Raw genomic sequence first — 23,297 nt, 5'->3', positions numbered from 1 at the left:
CTCCTAGGCTTTGAGACAGGGATCTGTCCTGGTTTTCGTAGTAACTCTACCAAGTGGTTATGTTTGGAACTGGCCCTTCCCCCAGCCAAAAAGATTCGTTTAATCACTGGTATTTCTTGAATACACTCTAGCTATATAAACCTTCTGTGCATCAATAATTCTGTCTCTGTGCTGTCCAGGATCTTCTATTTCTGGATCACCCAGATTTTAAAGTTTTATTTACCTCTTCCTCCAAGAGAATTATATAAAGAGAACATTCTATGACAAAGAACTATATGATTTACCATTCATACGCAGCGCAAGTCCAGTTTATGAGGTAGCTGGAACATCATCGCAAAATCTGCATGTACTTGAGTTCTCTGCATATTTCGTTGTACGCCGACGTACCACATTTTACTTACTTATCTTCTGATTCCAAAAGCAAGAGTCAAAAACTAAAGATACTTCAATATTAAAAGAGCCAGCACCTACCAGCCGTTCTGAGCTCCAAGCCACATAGTTGGTAAAAGGCTACTCATTTTCTGGGCTTCTTCTCTTACCAGGTCTTGTTCATTTGGCAATACTGACATCTGATCTTTATACGCATCTGAGTCATTACTGGGAAAGGTGGGGAAAGGCAAAAGATTGTAGTAAGCTTAGCTAGTTTCCAGGGACTGAACACTTCTATATTTTAGTTTAACACTTGGAAAAAATAAAATCAAACACTAGACTTCCAGAAAAGCCAAATTTAAGTGCTTATAATAAGTATTTCAATAGTTATACCAGAAGTAACATTAACATACTAGAGAGGACCAAGGTGCACAAAAAGGAGTTAAGACACAGCAATGAAATATAGCAGTTAATATCCAGACTATAATTATGGCTCTCCTTTATGGTTACTTTTTCATTTTATAAGTTTTTTCTTGGGGGGGGGGGGAAGGAGAGGAAAGGATGGTTTGTTTAAAAATCATATACACACACAAAGGAGAATGAGTATAAAGAATTTTCTAAAATAAAGTATTAAGTTAAAACATGCCTGCATTCTCTCCCAAGACCTTCTTTCTTTTGGATTGTCAGTAAAAGATAACTGAGCTATCAAATCCAAAACATACCTGTTAATTCTAAAAAGATGAGTTTATTCTTAAATTAACAAATGTTAATAGGCCCTTGACTGTTCTATAAACTAAGAGGAAGACTATTAAATTGTAAAAAGAATCACATTTAAATGTATCCCCATCAGCTTTCTATAAAGGCCTAGAGAAGGCAGAAAATAAAATTAAAGAATTCACTAAATGGGCCGGTATTATCAAACACTTTAAAGGAAGAGCTGTTTGGGGCGCCTGGATGGCTCAGTTGATTAAGCATCCGACTTTGGCTCAGGTCACGATCTTGCGGTTCGTGAGTTCAAGCCCTGAGTCGGGCTCTGTGCTAACAGCTCAAAGCCTGGAGCCTGCTTTGGATTCTGTATCTCCTCCTCTCTCTGCCCCTCTCATGCGTATGCTCTGTCTCTCTGTCTCCCAATAATAAATAAACATTAAAAAAAATAAAAAAATAAAAAGGAAGAGCTGTTTGCCAGAAAACAAACTTTACAAAAGTCATCCAAGCCCACGTGGGAAATCTAAACTGCCAATTTTGTAGATAACTAGGGTTGAAGTAAGAGGAGGGCTGGAAGGAAAATGGCACAATCACAGTTTGAATGGAAATGAAAAAAGAAATCGTATGAGAGGAGAAAATGGCCAGGAAGATTTTGACCAGGTAAGACTTTTTTTTTTAAGTTGTTAGAATAGAGACCACATTGAAGTGGGGCAAGGAGGGAGTGGAAATCCAGAGCGAATGCAGTGGAAGGTTAAGTGGAGACACAGACACACTGGGAATACATAATGACACCGCAGTCTGCCACGATCCCATTAGCGGGAATCCCGTGGCTGCTTGAGAGGATTCTGGTTCTTTTTACATAAACACTTATCTGGTTTCCTGAGTTGCCGACCCATCCATATACCTTGACTGATACACAGGCGAGAGGTCCTCTGGGATTTGAACCCCCAGAGGGTCCGTGAAGACATGCTCTGTGTAGACGCCGGGCTGGGAGGCGTCCGCGGTGTCTTCAGCTGTCCCTGCATTGCCTTCTGTAGCCTCCGTAGCTTCTTCTGCTGTTGGAACGTTCTCATCAACCTCAGTATTTTCTGCTTCCTTTTCTACAAAATAAATAACACATGCTAGCCATTCGGAATTTGAGCTTTCCTCCCAATAGTTTCCCCGCACAAAACACCCCTGTAGAATTCCACTCCACCGACCCCGTCCTCCTCCACACTGTATCATGAGACACTAGAATCCTTAACAGTCATCACAGTGTCTTCTTTCAAGCTCTTTCATCCTCGTCACTTCAAGATCTACATTAAGTATGAGTCCATAATGAGGCACGTGAGACAGGCTCAGACTCCGGACACTGAAGACATGTAAGGAGAAGAGAGATACCTGGTGGTTTTTCCATCACTGGAGAAGCACCGTTGGTACTAGGGGAAGTGGCGGCTGCTGTCACACCTTCTGTAGAACAACCAACTACGGTGATGCCCCCCAACAGGCTGTCTGTCTCTGCTGAGCTGTTGCTGGTCACACTGCCACACAGAGACGCTTTGTCTACCTGTCCAGATTCTGAAAGCTCCTCTCCTGCAGGGTAGTCTGTTTCTCTGGCTCCTGAAAAATGAGATAAACCTTTTTCTAATAGCTAAGTAAACCCCTGTAAGTAGCATTTTCTCCATTTAGGCAACTATAGGTTTGAAATGAGGTTATGGAGGGGAGACAAACAGCTACTCGAATACACTGCCAGGAGGGTAACTTTAAATTTTATTTAAACGAACCATCACAAAATGAGAAAGTAGCTTAAAAAATTGTTATTTCTATTCCTGCAAGCACAAGTAAACATGAAAATGTCACAAAGTGACACTTCTGTTCTTAAGGAGCTCCTCAGCAGCCACCTAATGAGGTTTAAAACAAGGAAATCTATTATCTGACAAATCAGCAAGAACAATTTTTTAATTATCAAGATTACTATTTAAAATCTGGACTTCTGGGGGTGCCTGGGTGGCCCAGTCGGTTAAGCGTCCGACTCTTGGTGTCGGCTCAGGTCATGATCTCATGGTTCGTGAGTTTGGGCCCCTCATCATACTCGCTGCTGTCAGTGCACACCCTGTTTGGGATTCTCTCTCCCTCTCTCTCTGCTCCTCCCCTGCTTATGTGCGTACTCTCAAAAATAAACATTTAAATAAAAAATAAAATAAAATAAAATAAAATAAAATAAAATAAAATAAAGAAATTGAAATGAAAAAAACGAAACGAAACGAAACAAAACAAAACAAAATAAAACAAAACAAAAGAAAGACTTCCATGGTGCCACAGTGGCTCAGTCAGTTAAGCGTCCAACTTCGGCTCAGGTCATGATCTCACATTTTGAGGGTCCAGCCCTGCCTTGGGCTCTCTGTCTCGGTCTCTCTGCCCCTCACCCACTGGTTCTTGTTCTCTCTCTCTCTCTCTCTCTCTCTCTCTCTTTCTCTCTCTTTCTCTCTTCCTCCCTCCCTCCAAATAAATAAACTTTAAAATAAACAAAAATGATAAAATAAAATATGGACTTCCCATACTATTAAAAACTGATCATCCTAGGGTGTCTGGGAGGCTCAGTCAGTTAAGCATTTGGCTTTTGATTTCGGCTAAGGTCATGATCTCACAGTTTGTGAGATTGAGATCCTTGTCAGGACTCTGAGTGCAGAGCCTGCTTGAGATTCTCTCCCTCTTCTCTCTCTGCCCCTAAACCACTCTTACTCCCTCTCTCAAAAATAAGCATTAAAAAAAAAAAAAACTGATCACCCTAGGTGTATACAGTGTCTTAGGATATTAGTGATACATTTAATAACTAAGCATTTGCCATATAAAGATAAATCCCTTCAGTTTTATTTAGAAAGCTGTTTTTATATAGACATTAAAATATTTTATTGGAGTAAGATATACATATATAACATAAAACTTGATAATTTAATGTTCTTAAGGGTTCAGTTCAGTGGCATTAATTACATTCACAATGTTATGCAAGCACCACAACTATCTATGTCTAAACCTCTTCCATCACCCACCCAGAAAATCAGTACCCATTACACAGTAACTCCCTATTCCCCGAGCCCCTCCTGGTCCAGCCCTGGTAAGTTCTACTCCATCTCTGTCTTTGTGATCTGCCTAGTCTAGATCCCTTATATAAATGGAATCATACAACATTTGTCCTTTTGTGTCTGGGTTATATTTTGCTTGGCATGTTTCCAAAATTAATCTATGTTGTAGTACATATCAGAATTTCATTCCTTTTTATGACTGAGTAATATTCCATTGTGCAGACATATCACCAACCTGTTTCATGTTTAAACCAATGGTTAAACATCACATAATATTCAATACAGAACTTTAGAAAGCCTTCTCTTATCAATCAATCTAAACAGGCTCTTACTCTCTGCCCACCAATCATCTTCTCATATTACCGTGTTTCACTTTCTTCATAGTATTGAAAATATCTTGTTTAGTCATTGTTTCCAGTTTAGTTTTGGTCTTCCCCAACTAGAACATAAACTCCATGAGAGTGGTGCATGACCGTATCTCCAGTAAATAAGTCAGTTCCTGCCAATACAAAGATGCAGATGGTAGGGAGAAAAGGGTGTGGCTTACCCTTACCTGGTACACTGGCTATACAGAGAACATGAGAGTTACACACAGTAAAACTGTCTAGGATGTTGCCTGGTTGAATAGCATCAATAATGATTACTTTTGTAGCTGAATGAGTGCTGGTACAGATCCAGACTAGACTGGATAATTCTTCTTGATTTTTTAACTCCTTCTGTTGTTCCTATGTATACAAAGTAAAAAAAAAAAAAAAAAAAGAATGTTTAAAATAATACGTATGTATACTTCATAGGTCAGTGCTATTATAGTAAAGGTCAGTGCTATTATAGTAAAGGCCAATGCTATTTTGAGTTTGCAGATTATTTGAAAGATTAAAAATATAACCACCTTTCAATATTAATTAGTAGACTAGAAAATAGCAGTGATAAAAATGTTCTAGTTCTTGACTGTGATGGCTTCTAAATGGGTGCATACATTTGTCAAAACTCTTTGAACTGTACCATTTTCAAGTGTATATATAGCTTATTGTATGTAAAATATGCTCTAGAAAAGAGCACAAGGAATAAGCAAAGGCGTAATAATCCCAATTAGAAGCTGGTCCAGAAAACAGTTTTGGACCAAAGAGCAAAAACGAAGAGGTCAGATGTCAGTGCACACGCTTACCTTAAGTTCCTGGTCTAACTTGTCTAAACTACTCTGTGATGCACTTCGCTGTTTGCTGCCTTCTGTATCCAAACCAGCAACATCTTTGTAAAAGACACTTGCTCCAACAACAGAACCACCGTCTCTGGTCTTCCCACCTGATAAGTTGACTCCAACAGCACACCACAGCTTTTTGGGTTTAAGAAGAAGAAGAAAAGGTATTACATCTATTTTGTCTCTAAAAATGTTGAGAATATTTCACATGTCTTTAACAATCTAATGATTAGGAATAGAGGTCTTCTTGTTTCTTTCTTTCTTCCTTTCCTTTCCCTTTCCTTTTCCTTTCCTCTTTCCCTTCTTTCTTTCTTTCCTTCCTTCCTCCCTCCCTTCCTCCCCTTTCTTTTTCTTTTTCTTTCTTTCTTTCTTTCTTTCTTTCTTTCTTTCTTTCTTTCTTTCTTTCTTTCTTTCGTTCGTTCCTTTTAAGTGGGGTTTACTCCCACTGGGTACTCCCCAACATGGGGCTTGAACTCAATACCCTGAGATTAAGAATCTCATGCTCTACTAACTGAATCAGACAGGCACCCCATGAATACAGGTCTTTAATATTCAAAGTATCCCAGTTTAAAACTACAAAAGAAATAATAACGTCACTCACAGAAGTAGAATTTAAATTTTCTTGGTTTTAGGGGGAAAAAATCCACCCAAAGCTTAAGAAATATTTTCTTTAACTCCAAAATTAATCTACCTTCATGGATGTATCTTTTTCATCTAGGGGTCTGAGATAGACAGGCACAGGTAGATTTTTCATCTTATTTTCCCCTTGGCCATTGGTTACCTAATAATTAGGAAGAGGAGAGAAAAAGACACATTGGTAAGCCTCAATCAAAAGTGAATTCACAGAACCAGTGAGCCATGAGCAAGCCCTGGTAGTACATATTTATTCTTTGAAATCAAGTTCAAGTTAATTTTGTTATTCTTATTTGAAAAATAAGCAGAAAGTCATCAAGTGGCAATTAGAAACAATAAACAAGATACTATGAGAGCTCATAAGAGATACACTAATTCATGAACATGTTCGTGCGTATGTGCGTTCAGGAGCATGTATGTGTGTGCATGTGTACACATGTGCTGAGTCTTTGAGCGGAGGAAATATGGAAGCAGACAAGTTCCTGTAGAAGTGAACTGAGTTTTACATCAATAGTCTGAAAGGCTCCATGACAATGGTTTCTTAAAACTTCTAAAAAATAGATGTGTTTTTTTAAAAAATGAAATCTTCAAATACTGAAATAGGGCAGGATACTCATTAAACTCAATAGCTCCCCGCCCAAATTGGATTAAAAAATGGGCAGATGATCTGAATAAACATTTTTCCAAAGAAGACATACAGACAGCTAACAGGTACATGAAAAGATGCTCAGCATCATTAATCACAAGGGAAATGCAAATCAAAACCACAGTGAGATATCACTTCACACCACAATTGCTATTATCAAAAAGACAAGAAATAACAAGTGTTGGCAAGGATGTGGAGAAAGGGGAACCCTTGTGCCTCTGTAGGTGGGAATGTAAATTGGTGTAGCCACCGTGGTAAATAGGATGGAGGTTCCTCAAAAAATTAACAATAGGGGTGCCTGGCTGGCTCAGCCAGTAGAGTATGTGACTCTTGGTCTCGGGGTCGTGAGTTTAACCCCTGCATTGGGCACAAAGATTACTTACAAAAAAAATTAAAAATAGAACTACCATACAATGCAGCAATTCCACTTCTGGGTATTTATCTGGAGAAAACAAAAACATTAACTTGAAAAGATATATGGATCTCTATGTTCACTGCAGCATTATTTACAGCAGCCAAGACATGGAAACGACCTAAGTGTCCATTGATGAAAGAACATAGAAAGGAAATACGATATACAAATACAATGGAATATTATCCAGCCATAATGGTATCTTGCCATTCGTGACAACATGGATGGAACTTAAGGGCATTATGGTAAGTGAAATAAATTCAGACAGAGAAAGACAAATACCATATGATCTCACTCATATGTGGAATCTTAAACAAACATACAAAGCTCAAATACAGAGAATAAACCGGTGGCTGCTAGAGGCAGGGTGAGAAGTAGGTGAAGTGGTTCGTAAAGGCGGTCAAAAAGTGCAAACTCCCAGTTATAAAATAAGTCATGGGGATGTAATGTACAGCACGACAACTATAATTAATAATACTGTATTGCACATTTAAAGTTGCTAAGAGAGGAATCTTTAAAGTTCTCACTGCAAGAAAAAAAATCTGAAACCACGTTCAGTGGTGGATGTTAACTATTAACTAGACTTATTGCGGTGGTCATTGCAAAATATACAAAAATATCAAATTATTATGTTGTGTACCTGAAACTAATATAATGCTATATGTCAACCATACTTCACTAAAAACAAAACAAAACAAAAACACAAGAAACAAACCAGCAGGCTACCTCAAGTCTCACACACTTGAGAAACCTCCTGTTGACCCTCTCCCTCCTCACCGACTCAGGCGCTTCTTTTGGGCTCTGGGGCTCCAGAAAACAGCCTGAGAACCACTACCCTGAACCCTTCTCTAAATGCGTGCCAAATCAATGAACTTGAAATGAGCAGGTTTTGAGACCTGTATGTCAATTGCTTCGTGCCCAGGGACACTCCTCTCCCCCTGCATTTCCATTAGAGGCTCTTACCGTGTTCACATGTTACCTGTTTGTACTTTTGAGGCAGACTCCAGCCAAAAGCCTGCACTCTACCATCTTCCTTCTGGACGTGTGCCTTTACCTGGCGATACTGTTCTCTCTTCTGTTCTCTGCGTGAGGCTAAACTAGCTTCAGTTCTAAAAGGAAAAGAGATATCCCTTTTTAATTAAGGGGATATAATAACAACAGCGTCTCTCCCCCTTCCCACTAAGAGAGCAAAAATAACAACCAAAAAATTACATAATTTCAGAAGAGTTTACTTCAGATTTTTGCCTTAAGAAGTATTATCCTAAAGCTGGTCTGTTTAAAGTTTTGCGGGGGGTACAGCGTTCAAGCTTTAACAGATTAGCAAGCAGTCTGTTTTATTATGTTTAAACATCAGCCGTCAGATTTCTATCAGGTTTCAGATTTTGGCCATATGAAAGGGAAAAATTCTTAAATATCTTTAGTTCCTCCCTTTTTTGTTCATTCAACAAACATTTACCGAGAATTTTCTAATGCCTGGGAATGTACTAGAAGTGACTGAAGATCAATAAATCAATATGGTCTTAGGAAGATAATAAAAGGCTCGTTTCTGGGCCCCATCAATTTGTTTCCGAAGACAAAAGTGCAAACTGACTGGATAAGCTTGTGAACGATGGGGTAAAATATCAAAGAAAACTATCCTGAAAATAATTGGTCTTTCTTTGGGCTATTTAAATTTTTGTGAGGTGATTTGCTGTGTAGGTGGTAGTTAACCAGTCTGTGTGCCAGACACTTTATATATAAAGCACTATATAATTTAACCCTAGTGTCCCTGAGCCAGGTTATCATTCACATTTTACAGGCAGGGACACTGGGGCTCGGAGAGGTTAGCTTGTCCAAGGTCATGGACCTAAGGAGTAGAGTCAGGAGAGAAATTCAGCTACTTGTGACACCAAAGGAAATGTTCAAACATCCAGGATATAGGCTCATATAGGCCTTTAACTCCACTGATATTTGTCAGTGTTGTTATACCAGCACCAAGGAGACATTTTAAAGCAATTCTCTGTTTATGAAAGCCCTGACATGCAATTTTCATAAAAGATATTGACTACAAGTAATTTAATTAAAGGTACGCAGCCACAATACAAAAATGGTTTCTTTATAGACTTATTGTGAACCATATTATAGCTGATCTGATAAGCGGCAAGAATATCTTAACTGTTAACTTATTTTTAGAGCATAAGCACAAGTCTGGAAAATACTTACTCTTCGCTAAGGAAATCAAAGGCTTTGGACTTATCCCCAGGGAGCTGAGATAAGGTGCTGCTTCTTTTCTTGACAGAAGGAGTAACATGAGAGGTGGGTGCATTGTACTTCAAATTAACAGGTGGTTCAGGTTTCTTAGCAGTATTACTTGAGGAGCTAAAAAGTCGGCTGAAACTAAAGAAAAAAGTGAGAGTGAGAGAGAGTGAGTGAGTGAGAGACAGTAAGAGCCTTATTACATGCACTGTGAGAAACAATCCATAACTTTCCACAAGTTAGAATGCTTTTACAAGGCAATGAGTTAGAAACTGGCAGAAAGATTTTTGTAGTCATATACTACTTAGCAATTAACTCACTCACAGCCAAACTCACACATTCAGTAAAGAGAAACTATTGCTTAAAATGGCAGACCCTTGTTCTTCAATTAGCAATTCACATAATGAAAGGAAGAAAGTCTTAAGTACAGGGAACTTCCTGTAATAAAGAAATAAAGTAAGATGGTTCCTAGCTCCTACTCGGTGAGTAGTGGTTAAATAGCAAGGTTATGGCTGCAAGATTTGAACGGAAGCTTAGTTTGCCAATTCTAAAAATAGTAAGAAAGCACTGGAACACATATTGCCATTTTAACATCTTATACATATTTCTATTAAGCTCAAATCATAGATCTACCTTCACATCCACTGAAAAGAATGAACACTTCCAATAAATAGCAGATTCACCAAAAAATGGATGTTTTAAGCATAGTAAATGCACAGTACTTCTGGCAGGAACATAATTCAAGTCCAAAACACACAAATATACACACTTCTCAAACCTACAGACACTAAATTTCTAAGCTTTACTTTGTCAAGTTCCATACAATCACAGAACCAGCGAATCCACGTTAACTTATTCACTGAGGATCCAGGTAATTATCAACTTTATGAATAATTTCCAATAGTTTTTATTTAATTTAGCAGGAGATTCCACCAAATGCACAACCAACATGATGCAGCTTACGATAGCATATGTTTTGTCCTCAAGAATAGCCTTACCGAGCTGGCATGCTACATATTAAAAAGAAGAAGTACAGTTTAGCCATATACTCCAAATTTTAAAAAGAAAGAAGACATAAAATCACACTTAAAAAAATTCTGACTGTAATCTTCTTGTTTCAAAGTGCCCTCTGATATCTTTATGTGTTTTTAGATACTTACAACTGCCAAATGCTTGACCTTTTTTTTTCCTGCATGGCTGGATTTTCTCTTGATGCACTACATTTGAAAAGAAAAACAAAGAAAGAAAAAATGTTTTATCAGTTAGGTGTTCTAGCTTTCTATCTGAAGAACAGAGGACCCAAGAAGTTCATGAAATACACAAAGGAGAATCAGCAATTAAATTCAGTAAGTAGTTGCTTTGACCTATCAACTGTCAGTCAACCTGTAAAGGCTAATACAACTAAGATAAATAAAACACCATCCCTTCATCAAGAGTTCAGTCTGCTAACAGTGACAAGACTGTTATGTGTGCTAAACAGGCAGCTAACATGCCTGAATGTTAATATTAAAATTTTTTATTGAAGAGATATCCTCCAATTCTCCCTTATGTCAAAATACTGTCTTATAAATACTAAATCCTTATCTTTACATAAAGGTCTCTATCATCTCATGCTCTAAGTTCTCATAAAATAACCTGTAACTTTACTGTTCTGATGTGTCATTTTTCACAGGACTAAAACTTTCCCATTACTGAAAAGATCACCAGAGATGGGGATAAACTGGTAGTCCAAGAAAATTTCAGAAATTTGGGACTCCATACCAATTTAGTAAGGTGGTAAGGATTCCGCTTTCACTATCAGAGTTCAGTTTTCACGGTTTTTTAAAGGACTGAATTTAAAACATCTTTTAATTCAATGAAAAAGTTAAAAGTGAGCTACCATTTCTTTTGTGGAACACCACATGGCTGTTAGAATTAAAAATAGCAATGATGGGGCGCCTGGGTGGCTCCGTTGGTTAAGTGTCCGACTTCGGCTCAGGTCATGATCTCACAGTTCGTGGGTTCGAGCCCCATGTCGGGCTCTGTGCTGACAGCTCAGAGCCTGGAGCCTGCTTCTGATTCTGTGTGTGTGTGTGTGTGTGTGTGTGTGTGTGTGTGTGTGTGTCTCTCTCTCTCTGCCCCTCCCCATTTGCACTCTGTCTCTCCCTCTCTCTCTGTGTCAAAAATAAATAAACATTTAAAAAAATGAAAAAAAAATAGCCATGAAAAGTAGAACCTGTCTATATACCTCAATTTTTAAAATATTTATCCATTATTTATTTAATATCCATTAAAGGTGAGAGTTAAGAACAAGCTTCTTATTAGTACATCAGTTTCTTTGACCAATTAATGAAGATCAAATTCTGATCTCCCTCCTTGTTAGCAGCTATAAGCAATTACAATTTTAGCAAATTGTCAATGTGCTATACAAAGTACTTTCATTCTAGTACGACATTGGTAAAAGATGTATAAACTGTTAAATAATGTAATCACAAACAAGTAAAAGTTGGAGGTTAAAAAATATGCTTATAAACTTTAATATGATGTATTGGTGTATATGTACTGTTATTGGTAAATCTGACATGGGAATCTAAACTCAAAAATATGGGCGGAGTGCCTGAGTGGCTCAGTTGGTTAAGTGTCCAACTTCGGCTCAGGTCACGATCTCACAGCTCGTGAGTTTGAGCCCCGCATCAGGTTCTGTGCTGACAGTTTGGAGCCTGAAACCTGCTTTGGATTCTGTGTTCTCCTTCTCTCTGCCTCTCCGCTGCTTGCAGTCTGTCGGTTTCTCAAAAAATGAATAAATGTTAAAAAAAAAAAAAAAAATTTAAGTAAGGAACACTGTTACTAAGTATGACCATAAGATGGCAGCACTAGGTATGATCTAAGATCCAACCAACAAAGATGTCAACAGAAGGTACATTTTGCATGAATAGTCAGAAAGGAGGGAAAACCAAACAAGAGTATTTTACAGAAAGACACTGAGAAAAATGACTTAGTTTCCTGTTTGGCACAAGAAATGTTTATCTTTTCCTGACATTATTGCAAAAGTAGTGTCAATTTCTATATTCTTTTGAAAAATGACCATGATTCATAAGTAATAACAATTACCTTTTAGAGGTCATAGGAACATTTGCCAAGGGCCCTTTGTTCAAAAGGCACCCACTTTGATCACATTCTGTTCCTAATTCCTAGTTTTACTTTAGAAAGTATCTCCTAGTGGGGTGCCTGGGTGGCACAGTAGGTTAAGCATCTTGGTTTTGGCTCAGGTCATGATCTGACAGCGTGGGACCCTGCTTGGGATCCTCTCTCTCTCTGTCTCTCCCTCCCACGTTTGCGCACTTGTGGCTGCGCGATCTCTCTCTCTCAAAATAAGTAAACTTCTGTAAAAATCCAAGTTAAAAAAAAAAAAAAAAAAGGTATCTCCTAGTAAACAGAGTAAGAGGTTTGGATCCCCAAGGCAAGACTCTAGTTCTGAGTGAAGGAATGTTCAAACCTAGGAAACAATACTAGAAAAACACCAAGAGGCACTTCTCACCGAATCATCTCTGTCCATCGAACAGCTTCCTGAAGCTCCATCAATCTCTCTTTATACTGGTTTCTCTCCATTAGAACACGGGCCATTTCTACTCTAGTAAACCGCTTCCTCTGGGCTGTGGGAATATCACTCTGTAACGAAAAGAACACTGCAGATCACTCTGGGAGACTATGTCTGTTTTGGTGTTATGTTAAACTTAAAGCTTTGAAACATTTCTTAATTTCTAATCTACTGGATCATTTAAAGAGAAATAATCTTCTAAAAATAAAATCAATAGAGAGATTTAAATAATTACCTATGATAAAGAAAGGTATACAATTTAATTTCTGAAAATAGAGATATTTGAATATACCATAAGGAAAATACAAAGAACAGTGTAGATTTTGAACTACAACCAAAAAAGATTAACAAAATATATCTATATAGACTTAACAAGCTCGCCTGGAAATGTTCCTCTAATAACATTATTTTCAGTTGATATTCTACAACAAATGTTAATTATTCAGCAATTTTTACAATTTAATTCTGAAAGGGGTTCATTTACCTCAGACTACCCATCATATACATATCCAAGGCTAGCACAGACAGTAAGCTTACAGCTTAGTTAGATTACCGAGGTGCCCAACTCTAAGAGTCACTGAAGCACCAACCGAAATACAACAAGTGTATTAACTAGAATTCTTCTTAAAGACAGGAAAGGATGTGACTGTGGTTAAGACCCAAGAAGGCATGCTCAAGTCAACTTCCTTCTACTGTAATTCCTAAATGCTCTTCTGGGGAGGAAAGTTGGTTTAACTGCAGGGTTTCTGTTTTGCTGAGCAGAGTACACACATTGGGGATCAAAACGGAAAGGGTGGAAAAGTTAAGAAAGAGGCTGAGCTTAGCACTCAGGAGTCTCCTACTTTGTCCTCTCCTTTAAACAGAAGTCAAACAGCAGATGATGAAAGGACTTCGAATCTGCAACATGGTAACCACACTACAAGGTTATCTACCCTCGCAGAAGACTTGTACTAGACTGTTCACAACAACATTGTTTGTGGTGTTGTAAAAAGCTGAAAACCACCTAAATATACATTAATAGGAAAGCAGATACTTAAATTGTAATATATTCATACAATGGGATATATATAAAACAGTGAACATGCAAAACTTACAGCATTATACGGTAACACAAGTGATCTCAAAAACATAATACTGAGCAAAAGAAGTAAATCTTAGGGCACCTGGGTGGCTCATTCGGTTAGCCATCTGACTCTTGGTTTCGGCTCAGGTCATGATTTCACGGTTTGTGAGCTCAAGCCCCATATCAGGCTCCACTCTGACAGCAAGGAACCTGCTTGGGATTCTCTACCGCCCCTCCCACCCCCCGCCCACCCCGCTCTTCCCCTGTGTTCGTGCACACTCTTTCTCTCTCAAAATAAATAACAAGTAAATCTTCAACTATGAAATAAAAAACAATGAAAATTGAACCATATTTTGTAGTGATACATATATGTATGATATGATAAAAAAAATTGTTTTTAAATATATTTTTATGTTAGTTCTACTACGCCCAACATGGGGCTTGAACTCATGACCCTGAGATCAAGAATCACACACTCTACTGACGGAGCCAGGAAGGTGCCCCGATAAAATTCTTTTTTTTTTTTCCAAAGGTAAGAAAATGATAAATATAGGACAGTGGTCTCCTCTGGAAGGGGGTTGCATAGGGTATCTTCACTGTTTGATAATGTTCTAGTTCTTAGGTTAGGTGGTGGGGTCCTTATGTTAATTTATTATGTTTTGTAACTTACATGTGTTATGTATATTTTTGGTATGTATCAAGTATTACATATTAGGGGCACCTGTGTAGTTCAGCTGGTTAAGTGTCCAACTCTTGGTTTTGGCTCAGGTCATGATCTCACGGGGTTGTGAGAAAAGCCCCGCATCGGGCTTTGCACTGGGCATGGGGCCTGCTTAAGATTCTCTCTCCCTTTCCCTCTGCCCCTCTCTGTCTCTCAGAAAAGAAAAAAAAAAAAAGAAAAAAAAAGTTTTTAAACAAAAAGTGAGACTAAAGGGGCATCAATTAAGCATCTTCTACAGGGCACCCACATACCTCAAGGCTGATGCTTGACCAGCAGACACCTGTTATAGGAATAATAATCTAGAAGCCAGAAGAATTACTAGTATGCTAATTATACTGGCAAGAAACTCATATTCAGTCTTTTGAATTTGCATATGTTGAAAACAATATAAGCTGATTGACTCCTATTAAAGTTCTAGAGCTCATCTTTTTGTTTAATACTATTAAACAACTTTTATTATTAAGCTTTCATATTTCAAATTCAAAATCTGAGACAAAACAAACAATAATAAATCCCAAAATGTTTCGACTGGTCCTTGAGCTTGAACATGCAAATGCAGGTCAAGGCACAGAGCCACAGGAAAAAATAAGCACGCCACAGGTCGCCAGAAAGCTCAGCACCTGGATACCATGTGGGAACACGAGCTATCCTATTCAAGACCACAAACAGACCATCTCTTTTCTTTTCTTTTTAAGTTTACTTTTATTTATTTTGAGAGAGAGCATGCACACGCAGGTACAAGCCAGCAGGGGAGGGGCAGAGAGAGAGGGAGAGGGAAGATCCCAAGCAGGCTCCATGCTGTCAGCGCTAAGCCAGATGGGGGGCTCGATCCAACAAACCGTGAGATTATGACCTGAGCTGAACTAGTCGGGCGCTTAACCAACTGAGCCACCCAGATGCCCCCCGACTTTCTTTTTATAATGCTATATCTAAAGATTAACAAGATTTTCTTGAAATACCAAAATGTGGGAAGAAAAACAGTCCAAGATTGTAAACCTACATCATCATCGTCTTTTGCTTTTTGTCGTGCATCTTCAGCTTCTGCGCGAGCTCTAGGGGAAAAACGGAACATGTTATTTGAGTTGCACTCATCTTTTCAAGGACTAAAAGAGTAGGTCACAAATGTTAATCAACACTAAGTGATTATCTGTCTCTTTCCGGAGTATTTAGCTGCTTTCACTTAGGGCAACATTGATGTAGCACTGTTCTCAGGGAAAAAACCGGTGTCGAAGAAAGCGGGGTGAAGGAAAATAATGACTATTGCTAATTTCCTTACTAGCAAATTTTAGAATGGTTCTACTAACTTTCTTCACATCATGACAGACCCAGAATGTGATCGTGGTACCACGGGGTGAGAGGAGGGGCAGGCTCACGGCACAGTTGCCTTTTCCCAGGCAGCTGGTACCCGTCTCGGGGTGACGCCTGGGCCCCTCTGTGGTATACCGGCAAAGACAGGTGGGGTCAGAAGATTCCAGAGAAAACTTACTTCCTAAGCTCTTCCTCCAGCTCCTTGTTCTTTTCCTCCAGCTTCAGTTTGGCCTGTTTCACAGCCTCCAGCTCCCCTTGTAGCACATCTTTCTCACAGGTCAGCTCATCCACCTTTGCTATCAAATCATTCTTCACTACATTCAGAGCATTTCTAAGAAACACATATTTCCAGCGTATCATTACAAATAAATACTCTTTCTGTCTTTCAGCTTATTCTCTTACAGACTCAAGTAATTATACAACCAAAGCTGAATAATTGAATACTTTAGAGATATTCCATGTGGTGCCATTTGTAAATAAAGATTAAAAAAAAAAAGAGCAACCATCTAAGTTTTTACTCTTCTCACTTATCGAAGAATACACGGATAAAGCAAGGCAGGTCACCAACTAATGAAAATGACAGAATTAACTAAGATTAAATTTTTACAAAATGGCATCATCCATACGTGTACTGTTCTTAAGTTCTGAAAAAAAATATTACCTAATCAATAAAGTAAGGTTTATCCTTGAATTTACCTTTAATAATTGATGAGGAAAAAAAGTCTAAAGAAAAAAAAAACTGGAAAAAAATCTAACATATAGATCTTTTGGGTACAGGTAGGTATAGTGCCTCTAACTGCATTCTATTTTGGATATACCTGGGTGTCCCAAAGATGCTCTGACACAGCAAATTAACAAAGGGCCACAGTCTGCTTCGCCACATGACTCAGAACCTGCCTGAGCCCAATATGTCTGAGGGCCTAAGACCCCCAAAATTATACCTGAAAACCTCCAATTATGGAGGAGAGCTCTGAAAAGGTGGCCTGGGTATACATCGAAACATGTATGCAGAAATAAAGACACCCCAGAGGAAAAAGGTAAGAAAACAGGCATTCCAGGGGAAGGAGCAAAAAAAGCATAGGACATATGCAGAAGGTTAAGAGAAAGGCATGCACACTTGTAGAATGGAAAGGAGATGAAAAATATTTCTGCAAAAACCAGAGCAAACAAAACATATCCATCAGTGAAAGTAAGTCCCATCACCCATTTCAGAAGGGGAACGAGATAGGGTAGCGAGCCTGCAGTTGCATGCTGTGTTCATTTGAACAAGGGTCACTGACTCAGATGAGAAAATTCAGTATCTTGTGCTTCTTGTTAAAATTTTGGATATATACTTACTTGGTTTCCAACAGTTGTGTATTTTCTAATATAAGATTCTCAACTTCACGACCCATTCCTACCAAAACAATAAAATAAGAACTCTCAAGACACATTATCAATAATTACATAAACTTGTATTATAGTAAACTATAGGCTCAAATTTTAATTTATAAATTTTACCTGTCCTTTAGTAACCTTATTTTGTCTATAATTTCATTTGATATATCTACTTGTGTAGGTTATAAAATTATAATTATCAATCACAAAACAAAGCTAAAGATTTTGTTAGCCAATTCTTTATAACTGTTAGTCTATATTTTGTTTCTCATAGATAGTATTTCAAAATGATTAAGACTTTTCTGCCAAATATTCTAAAAAGTAGCAGTACTTAGAGAAAAAAAAAAGAGTAAGCATTAATACAGATCAAAAATCATTTCCAAATCACTGCTGATATTGTAGGCTTTTGCCTAAAAATTAGGTCTTACTAAGAGAGAACTGGCAGAAACAAGGCCAAAGAAAGACGGAACCCCAATGCAGATGAAACCTTACCAAAGAAATTATGGTCTTAAAGCCCATGCATTCCATGTAAAGCAAAAACAAAGAACAAGAAATGTTTTATGTAAGAAACAGCATGAAAAAAGATTATTAATCTGTAAAGTTTTATGCATGATATGAAATACATCTGGAATCACAGTGTTATGATTTAATGCATAATGATGTGCAAAAGACAGAAATTAAGATGATTTCCTTCATTTATAAGGATGCTCTTTGATATGTTTTACCAATTCTTTTACACAATGAAAACGGATTAGAATGAAAACCCCACATCAATAATATAAAGTTTCCCTCAAAGTGCCACCTCTGAAATGATAATGTTCAGTTATTACTTTACAGAATCCTGTTTAATAATTTAACGAGGACTGTAAGGTCGGCAGAGCATTCAATGCAAGATCCAATGCAATGATCTTTAGGGAGAAGAAAGTTATTTAATTTGCTAATTATAAGAAACTGAAGAAATAAAACAACACACTAGGGAATGTACCTCAAAAAGTTACCAAATCAAAAAAGCAAAATAAAGCAAAACAAAAGACCCATCACTCACTTAACCCAGCTAATGCTGGAAAATACACATTCAGCGGAAGAAGTAATATTCACACAACCCAGCAAAACAGAAGGGAAATATCCTAAAGAAATATTTCTAAAGAAAACTACATAAGGAAAAGGAATTGTTTTTTCTTTAAATATTTTTTTTAAAGGTAGTATTTCTAATGATTTAAAGATTATTTAAAACAAAACCAACTTAGGAATGCTAAAAATTCAATGCTTACATATACGGAACTCATATTTTGTCTATTATAATTATCTCAAATACTCTCAAAGATCAGGGTACTTCTACCATGAAGAATTAAATGTCAGAAACAGTAGCTTATTTAATCATCTATATATTCTTCAAAAAGTGAAAATAAAGACAAACTAAAAAAGTTTCCAGATTCCAATTCCAAAATGAATTTTGGCAAGATACTGCTGAAATATGTGCTTTAAACACTAATGTTAACTTCCAATAAAGCTTTACAGTCAGAAGAAATAGGGTTTAGATTGGTTGAAAAAAGCTTATGTAATGACTGCGTTTGCTATAAACTCTCAAGCATGTAGGGAGATAAGCATAAAAGCTGAAAATATATGGAAGGCAAAAAAAAAAAAATAGTTGAGCAGAAAAAAATGATGAGAAAGCATTACATGAGGATAGCAGCCAAGAACACCTAGCTTAAAAAGCAGTAATATTAAAGTATTTAAAAGCATACACACCAGAATATTCCCCTGGGTAAGCAGCCCAAGAGAAAAATGAATGAGAATCACAATTAGATTGTTTTCAGAAAGCAAGATCTATGCTCATTTGTTTCAAAATGAGAGAAAGGAGACAATAAAATTTAAAAGATGTAGAGAAACCATTAGCTGAACACAATGTAAATATTATAAATAAGAAAAAATCTTGAAATATGTACCATATGGGAATCATATCTGATAATGTAGTTTCTAAAGTTTACACATTCTCAGGAAGAGTTCTCTCAAAATCGAGTGTATAAATTTAATATGTGGTCAATAGGATTGTGCAAAATTTTCACTTTGAAATGTACTGATAAAAACTAACTCCTAACTATAAGAAAAACATAACTTGAAGTGGCCCCACTTCTATTCAAGGCTTCAACCAAACATAAACGTAGATCTAACATATTTGCCAACTTTACCTATTAAAAAACAAGCAAACTGCCTGGCAGTTTTGTAAATCATAGAAGTCTCCCTTGGATGTTAGTACCAATCCTCAAGCTACGTCCATAGCTGGGCCTCCAAATGATCTGTTAATCCCTTGAGAAAGTATGCACAATTTTGTCTACCTATACATGCATTTTCCCAAAAGTACACTGCTTTCTTACAAATTCTCCCATAAAGGAGTTTTAATTCTAAAAGGTGAAAGAATCACAGATTTAGAGGTGAAATAAAACTAATAGAACTACGTAGCAATCCATTCACTAAACTGCTGTGTTGTGTGCTAAAGACTCACTAGTGAGCAAAGGACAGAGTTGTCTTGGCCACACAGAGCTTAGAGCCCCAGGGAAAGGAGTATGTATACAATTATAGTAAAGAACAAAGTGTGGCACATCGAAGAAAGTGAGGTCCATGAGAATACATTTCATGGACAATGGAGCTTTAACTAGGGGATCAAAGCAGAATTCCAACAAGAGGATATGCAAGGGGATATAGAAAGACATAGATACATAGATTTTTTTTTTTTTTTTTTTTTTAAAGAAAGGGAGTAAACAAGCTTTGGTGATTGGTTCTCAAGGAAGCAGGAGAGTTCCTGAATGGAGAACTGAGTGGACACTGAGCTCATTCATTCACTGAGACAGTACACGCTGGGGTAGGAATAGCCTTGAGGAACAGGACAACGAATGATGAACTGAGCTTTAGGCACATCAAGTGTAAAGCCCTATAAATCATCTTAGAGGTGTCTTGTGGCCTGCCTGGAAGTAGTAGTCTGGGGCTCTAGAAAAAGATCTTAGAAGGAGATAAAAACTGTGGAGCACTTTTCTATGAAAGCCAAGAAACAAGAGCAAATAAGATTTCGCAAAGAAGCATGCCTGGGGCACTGATATCTGAAAGGTGGGGAGAGAAGAGGATCCTGTAAAGAAGACTGGAAAAGAAAAGAGGCAGGAAAGAATGCAGGAAAGTCTGTTATCACAGAAATTCAGCAAAGATGGTGTTAAAGACAAATGCTACCTGAGAAGTCATATGAAAGAATGTAGATGGAACCAGAAGGAACCGCTGGATATAGCAAACAAGAAGGCTGTTTCAGGCAAGGAGAGTGCAGGGAAGAATGTCCACACAGACTGCAGGAGAAGAGGTGCGAGTGGGAAAAGGGAGATCCTGCCAATTTAAAGTACCTACACATTCAAAAAGTCCGCTTTGTTCACTGATGTATCACAAGCATCTGGGAGATACCTCACTGATACTGCTGCATAAAGCAGAAATGCAAAGAAAGTGAGCGACTGGGTGGAAAGGTGCTGAAGGTATAGGGTCAGAAGAGGGCAGTACTTTGATTTTTAAATGGAAAAGATCTGAACATGCTTAAATGAGAATAGAAGAAGTAAAGACAGAAAAGTTAAAAATATAGAAGATAACAAGAGAAAGAAAATCCCAAGAGTAGGATGTATGATTTCCAAGTTCTAGAAAGTGGCCATAGAGAATACATGACTAAAGTGAATAGAAAAAGAACTGATGAAAATAAAGTCAAAGGATAAGGACAAATGGGGGTGGGGGGAGGTGCCTCTTTTAAATTAAAATCAGAAAAAAATACTCTAAATGTTGAGTATAGGCATAATGATTGCGAAAATTTATATCCTTGAACAAGAAAAGAGTTCTACAATAATATAGTAATTAAGAAAATGAATAATGAATCACAGAAATGGACTATGTACTTATTTATCAACCCAAGTCAATTAAAGAACTTTGGGAAACAATTTTGTTAGTTTCACTATCTTCCATTTAGTATTACACTTCAATTGCTATCACAGAACTGTACAGAAGAGAAGCCAGGGAACACATGTATGACTTGGAAATTTCATTTACCATCTTTGACCACAAGGTATTCATGTAAGCATGAGTCACTACACTTAAGGTAATAGAGTAAAATCTTCTAATCTGGAACATTCTAGAGAAAAATATATCGGTATCTGAAAAAGGGAAAAGACACTAGTTTACAGTCTATTTCTTATTTTCGAAGTAGAAAGGAAACCAGAGTTATCAGGATTTTGCTGTTAACCTATTCATTATGCTTAATTTTCTGACTTAAAGAGTGGAAGCTTTCATCTGATTTAAAAGACCACAATTATCTCTAAATACTATGTGGCTTCTTAACTCTTTACAAAAAGTTAAGTTTGGAACCACCAACCTCAAAAATTATATTATTCAATATTGGATTATGAAGTAATAAAGAGTATACATTAAAAAAGCACTTCATTCATGGGGTACCTGGGTGGCTCAGTCGGTTAAGCATCTGACTCTTGATTTCACCTCAAGTCATGATCTCACTGTTAGTGAGTTGGAGCCCTGCATCAGGCTCTGCGCTGCCTGCATGGAGCCTGCTTGGGTTCCTCTCTCCCTCTCTCTCTGCCCTTCCTCTGCTTCCTCATTTTCTCTCTTTCTCTCTCTCTCAAAATAAATGAATAAACTTTAAAAAAAAAAAAAGTGCTTCACTCTGGTTAAATACAAAGAGCAGCATGAAAGAATTTTGGGGGGTATATTGATTCTGCTGGTGATTATAAATTGTGCCCATTTGTCAAAACTCAAAAAATTCACCATAAAGAGTGAATCTTACTGTATATAATAAACACTTAAAAATTCTTCTTTCTAACATTTTTTGCATATACCCTTCAATTTTGCCAGGGACTCAGTTTCCTAAACAGAACTTTTTATGCATAATTAAATGTTAACTAAAGTTACAGTGTAAATTTAAATGTTAAAAAATGGAGTGTTCCTTAAGAATTAATCTTTAGCCCTCCTTGAGAAATGCAAACTCATTCAACTGCTTCCAATCTTTTACTTAGACTTTAACAGTGGAAGTCTATGACTAACTGAGAATAGTTTTATTTATGATAAACTTTCAATCTCCCTTGTGAAATAGACTGTGAGCTCCATTTAGACACAACTTACATTTCCTTCAAAAAATACTTCAAACTTTTGAGGACATAATGGTAATCAATAAATTTAACACAAATTAACGCAAGCAATCCCATTCTATATTCACAAGAACTAACAAAGAGCACCTTTTGAGAACACTATATAGTCTTTATTATAATTACACTAATAGATACAAAAACTTTTTTTAGAGACCAGTATCTATTCCAAAGGCATAGGTTTTTAATACTGTAAGATTTTCAATTTCTGTAAGGTTTTAAATTATAAGAAGGGTACATCAAAGCTAACTGACATTAAGTCAGAATCTCATAATTATCATTAAAAGAAACTTTATGGATCACCTAGAGCAGGAGTCTCCACATTCTTTATGTAAAGGGTCAGATGGTGACTCTTTTGTCTTTGTAAGCCATATGATCTCTGTTACCGACTACTGAACTGCTGTTGGGTCCAAAGCAACTACACATAATAAGTAAACAAATGATAGTGGCTGTGTTCTAATAAAGTTTGATTCATACACACAGGAGAGGAGCTGGATTTGGGTCAGTGAGCCACAGCTGGCTCAATCTTTGAACAAGAATCCAGTTCCTTCATTTCATAGTTAAGAAACTAAGATTGGGAGAGGATAAGCCATTTGGCAAAGGTCACCAGACAAGTACTGGAAGAGCTAAATGCAGTATTCTTTTCAAACCAGGTGTTCTTCAAAAACACAAACTCAAAACTGATTACATCCCATAAAGCTAAAACAGAATACTCTGTGAAATCTCAGAAAAAAAACAAGTATTATATACTCTTACTTAATTAAAGTCAACAGAATTTAAAGAAATCTACTTAAGGGGCACCTGAGTGGCTGTCAGT

General features: G+C 37.2%; 1 protein-coding gene across 5 annotated transcripts in view; it reads right to left on the bottom strand.

The window, feature by feature from the left end:
* The window catches only part of SPAG9 (sperm associated antigen 9), a 132,089-nt gene that overhangs the window by 17,906 nt on the left and 90,886 nt on the right, over positions 1 to 23,297 (bottom strand). For all 5 annotated transcript variants that reach the window (XM_042917270.1, XM_042917271.1, XM_042917273.1 and 2 more), the window contains 13 exons: positions 17,268 to 17,325; positions 16,108 to 16,260; positions 15,622 to 15,673; positions 12,778 to 12,908; positions 10,421 to 10,477; positions 9,228 to 9,401; positions 8,005 to 8,134; positions 6,026 to 6,115; positions 5,302 to 5,469; positions 4,690 to 4,861; positions 2,455 to 2,673; positions 1,979 to 2,174; positions 472 to 597 (listed from right to left, as the gene is read on the bottom strand). In XM_042917270.1, the coding sequence (XP_042773204.1) occupies positions 472 to 597; positions 1,979 to 2,174; positions 2,455 to 2,673; positions 4,690 to 4,861; positions 5,302 to 5,469; positions 6,026 to 6,115; positions 8,005 to 8,134; positions 9,228 to 9,401; positions 10,421 to 10,477; positions 12,778 to 12,908; positions 15,622 to 15,673; positions 16,108 to 16,260; positions 17,268 to 17,325 (1,726 nt within the window). The remainder of the gene's footprint in view (positions 1 to 471; positions 598 to 1,978; positions 2,175 to 2,454; positions 2,674 to 4,689; positions 4,862 to 5,301; positions 5,470 to 6,025; positions 6,116 to 8,004; positions 8,135 to 9,227; positions 9,402 to 10,420; positions 10,478 to 12,777; positions 12,909 to 15,621; positions 15,674 to 16,107; positions 16,261 to 17,267; positions 17,326 to 23,297) is intronic.

Source organism: Panthera leo, chromosome E1 (genome assembly GCF_018350215.1).
Source record: "Panthera leo isolate Ple1 chromosome E1, P.leo_Ple1_pat1.1, whole genome shotgun sequence".
NCBI lineage: Eukaryota > Metazoa > Chordata > Mammalia > Carnivora > Felidae > Panthera > Panthera leo.
The sequence above is the reverse complement of the archived record's forward strand: the minus strand, read 5'-3'. Positions and strand labels throughout refer to the sequence as shown.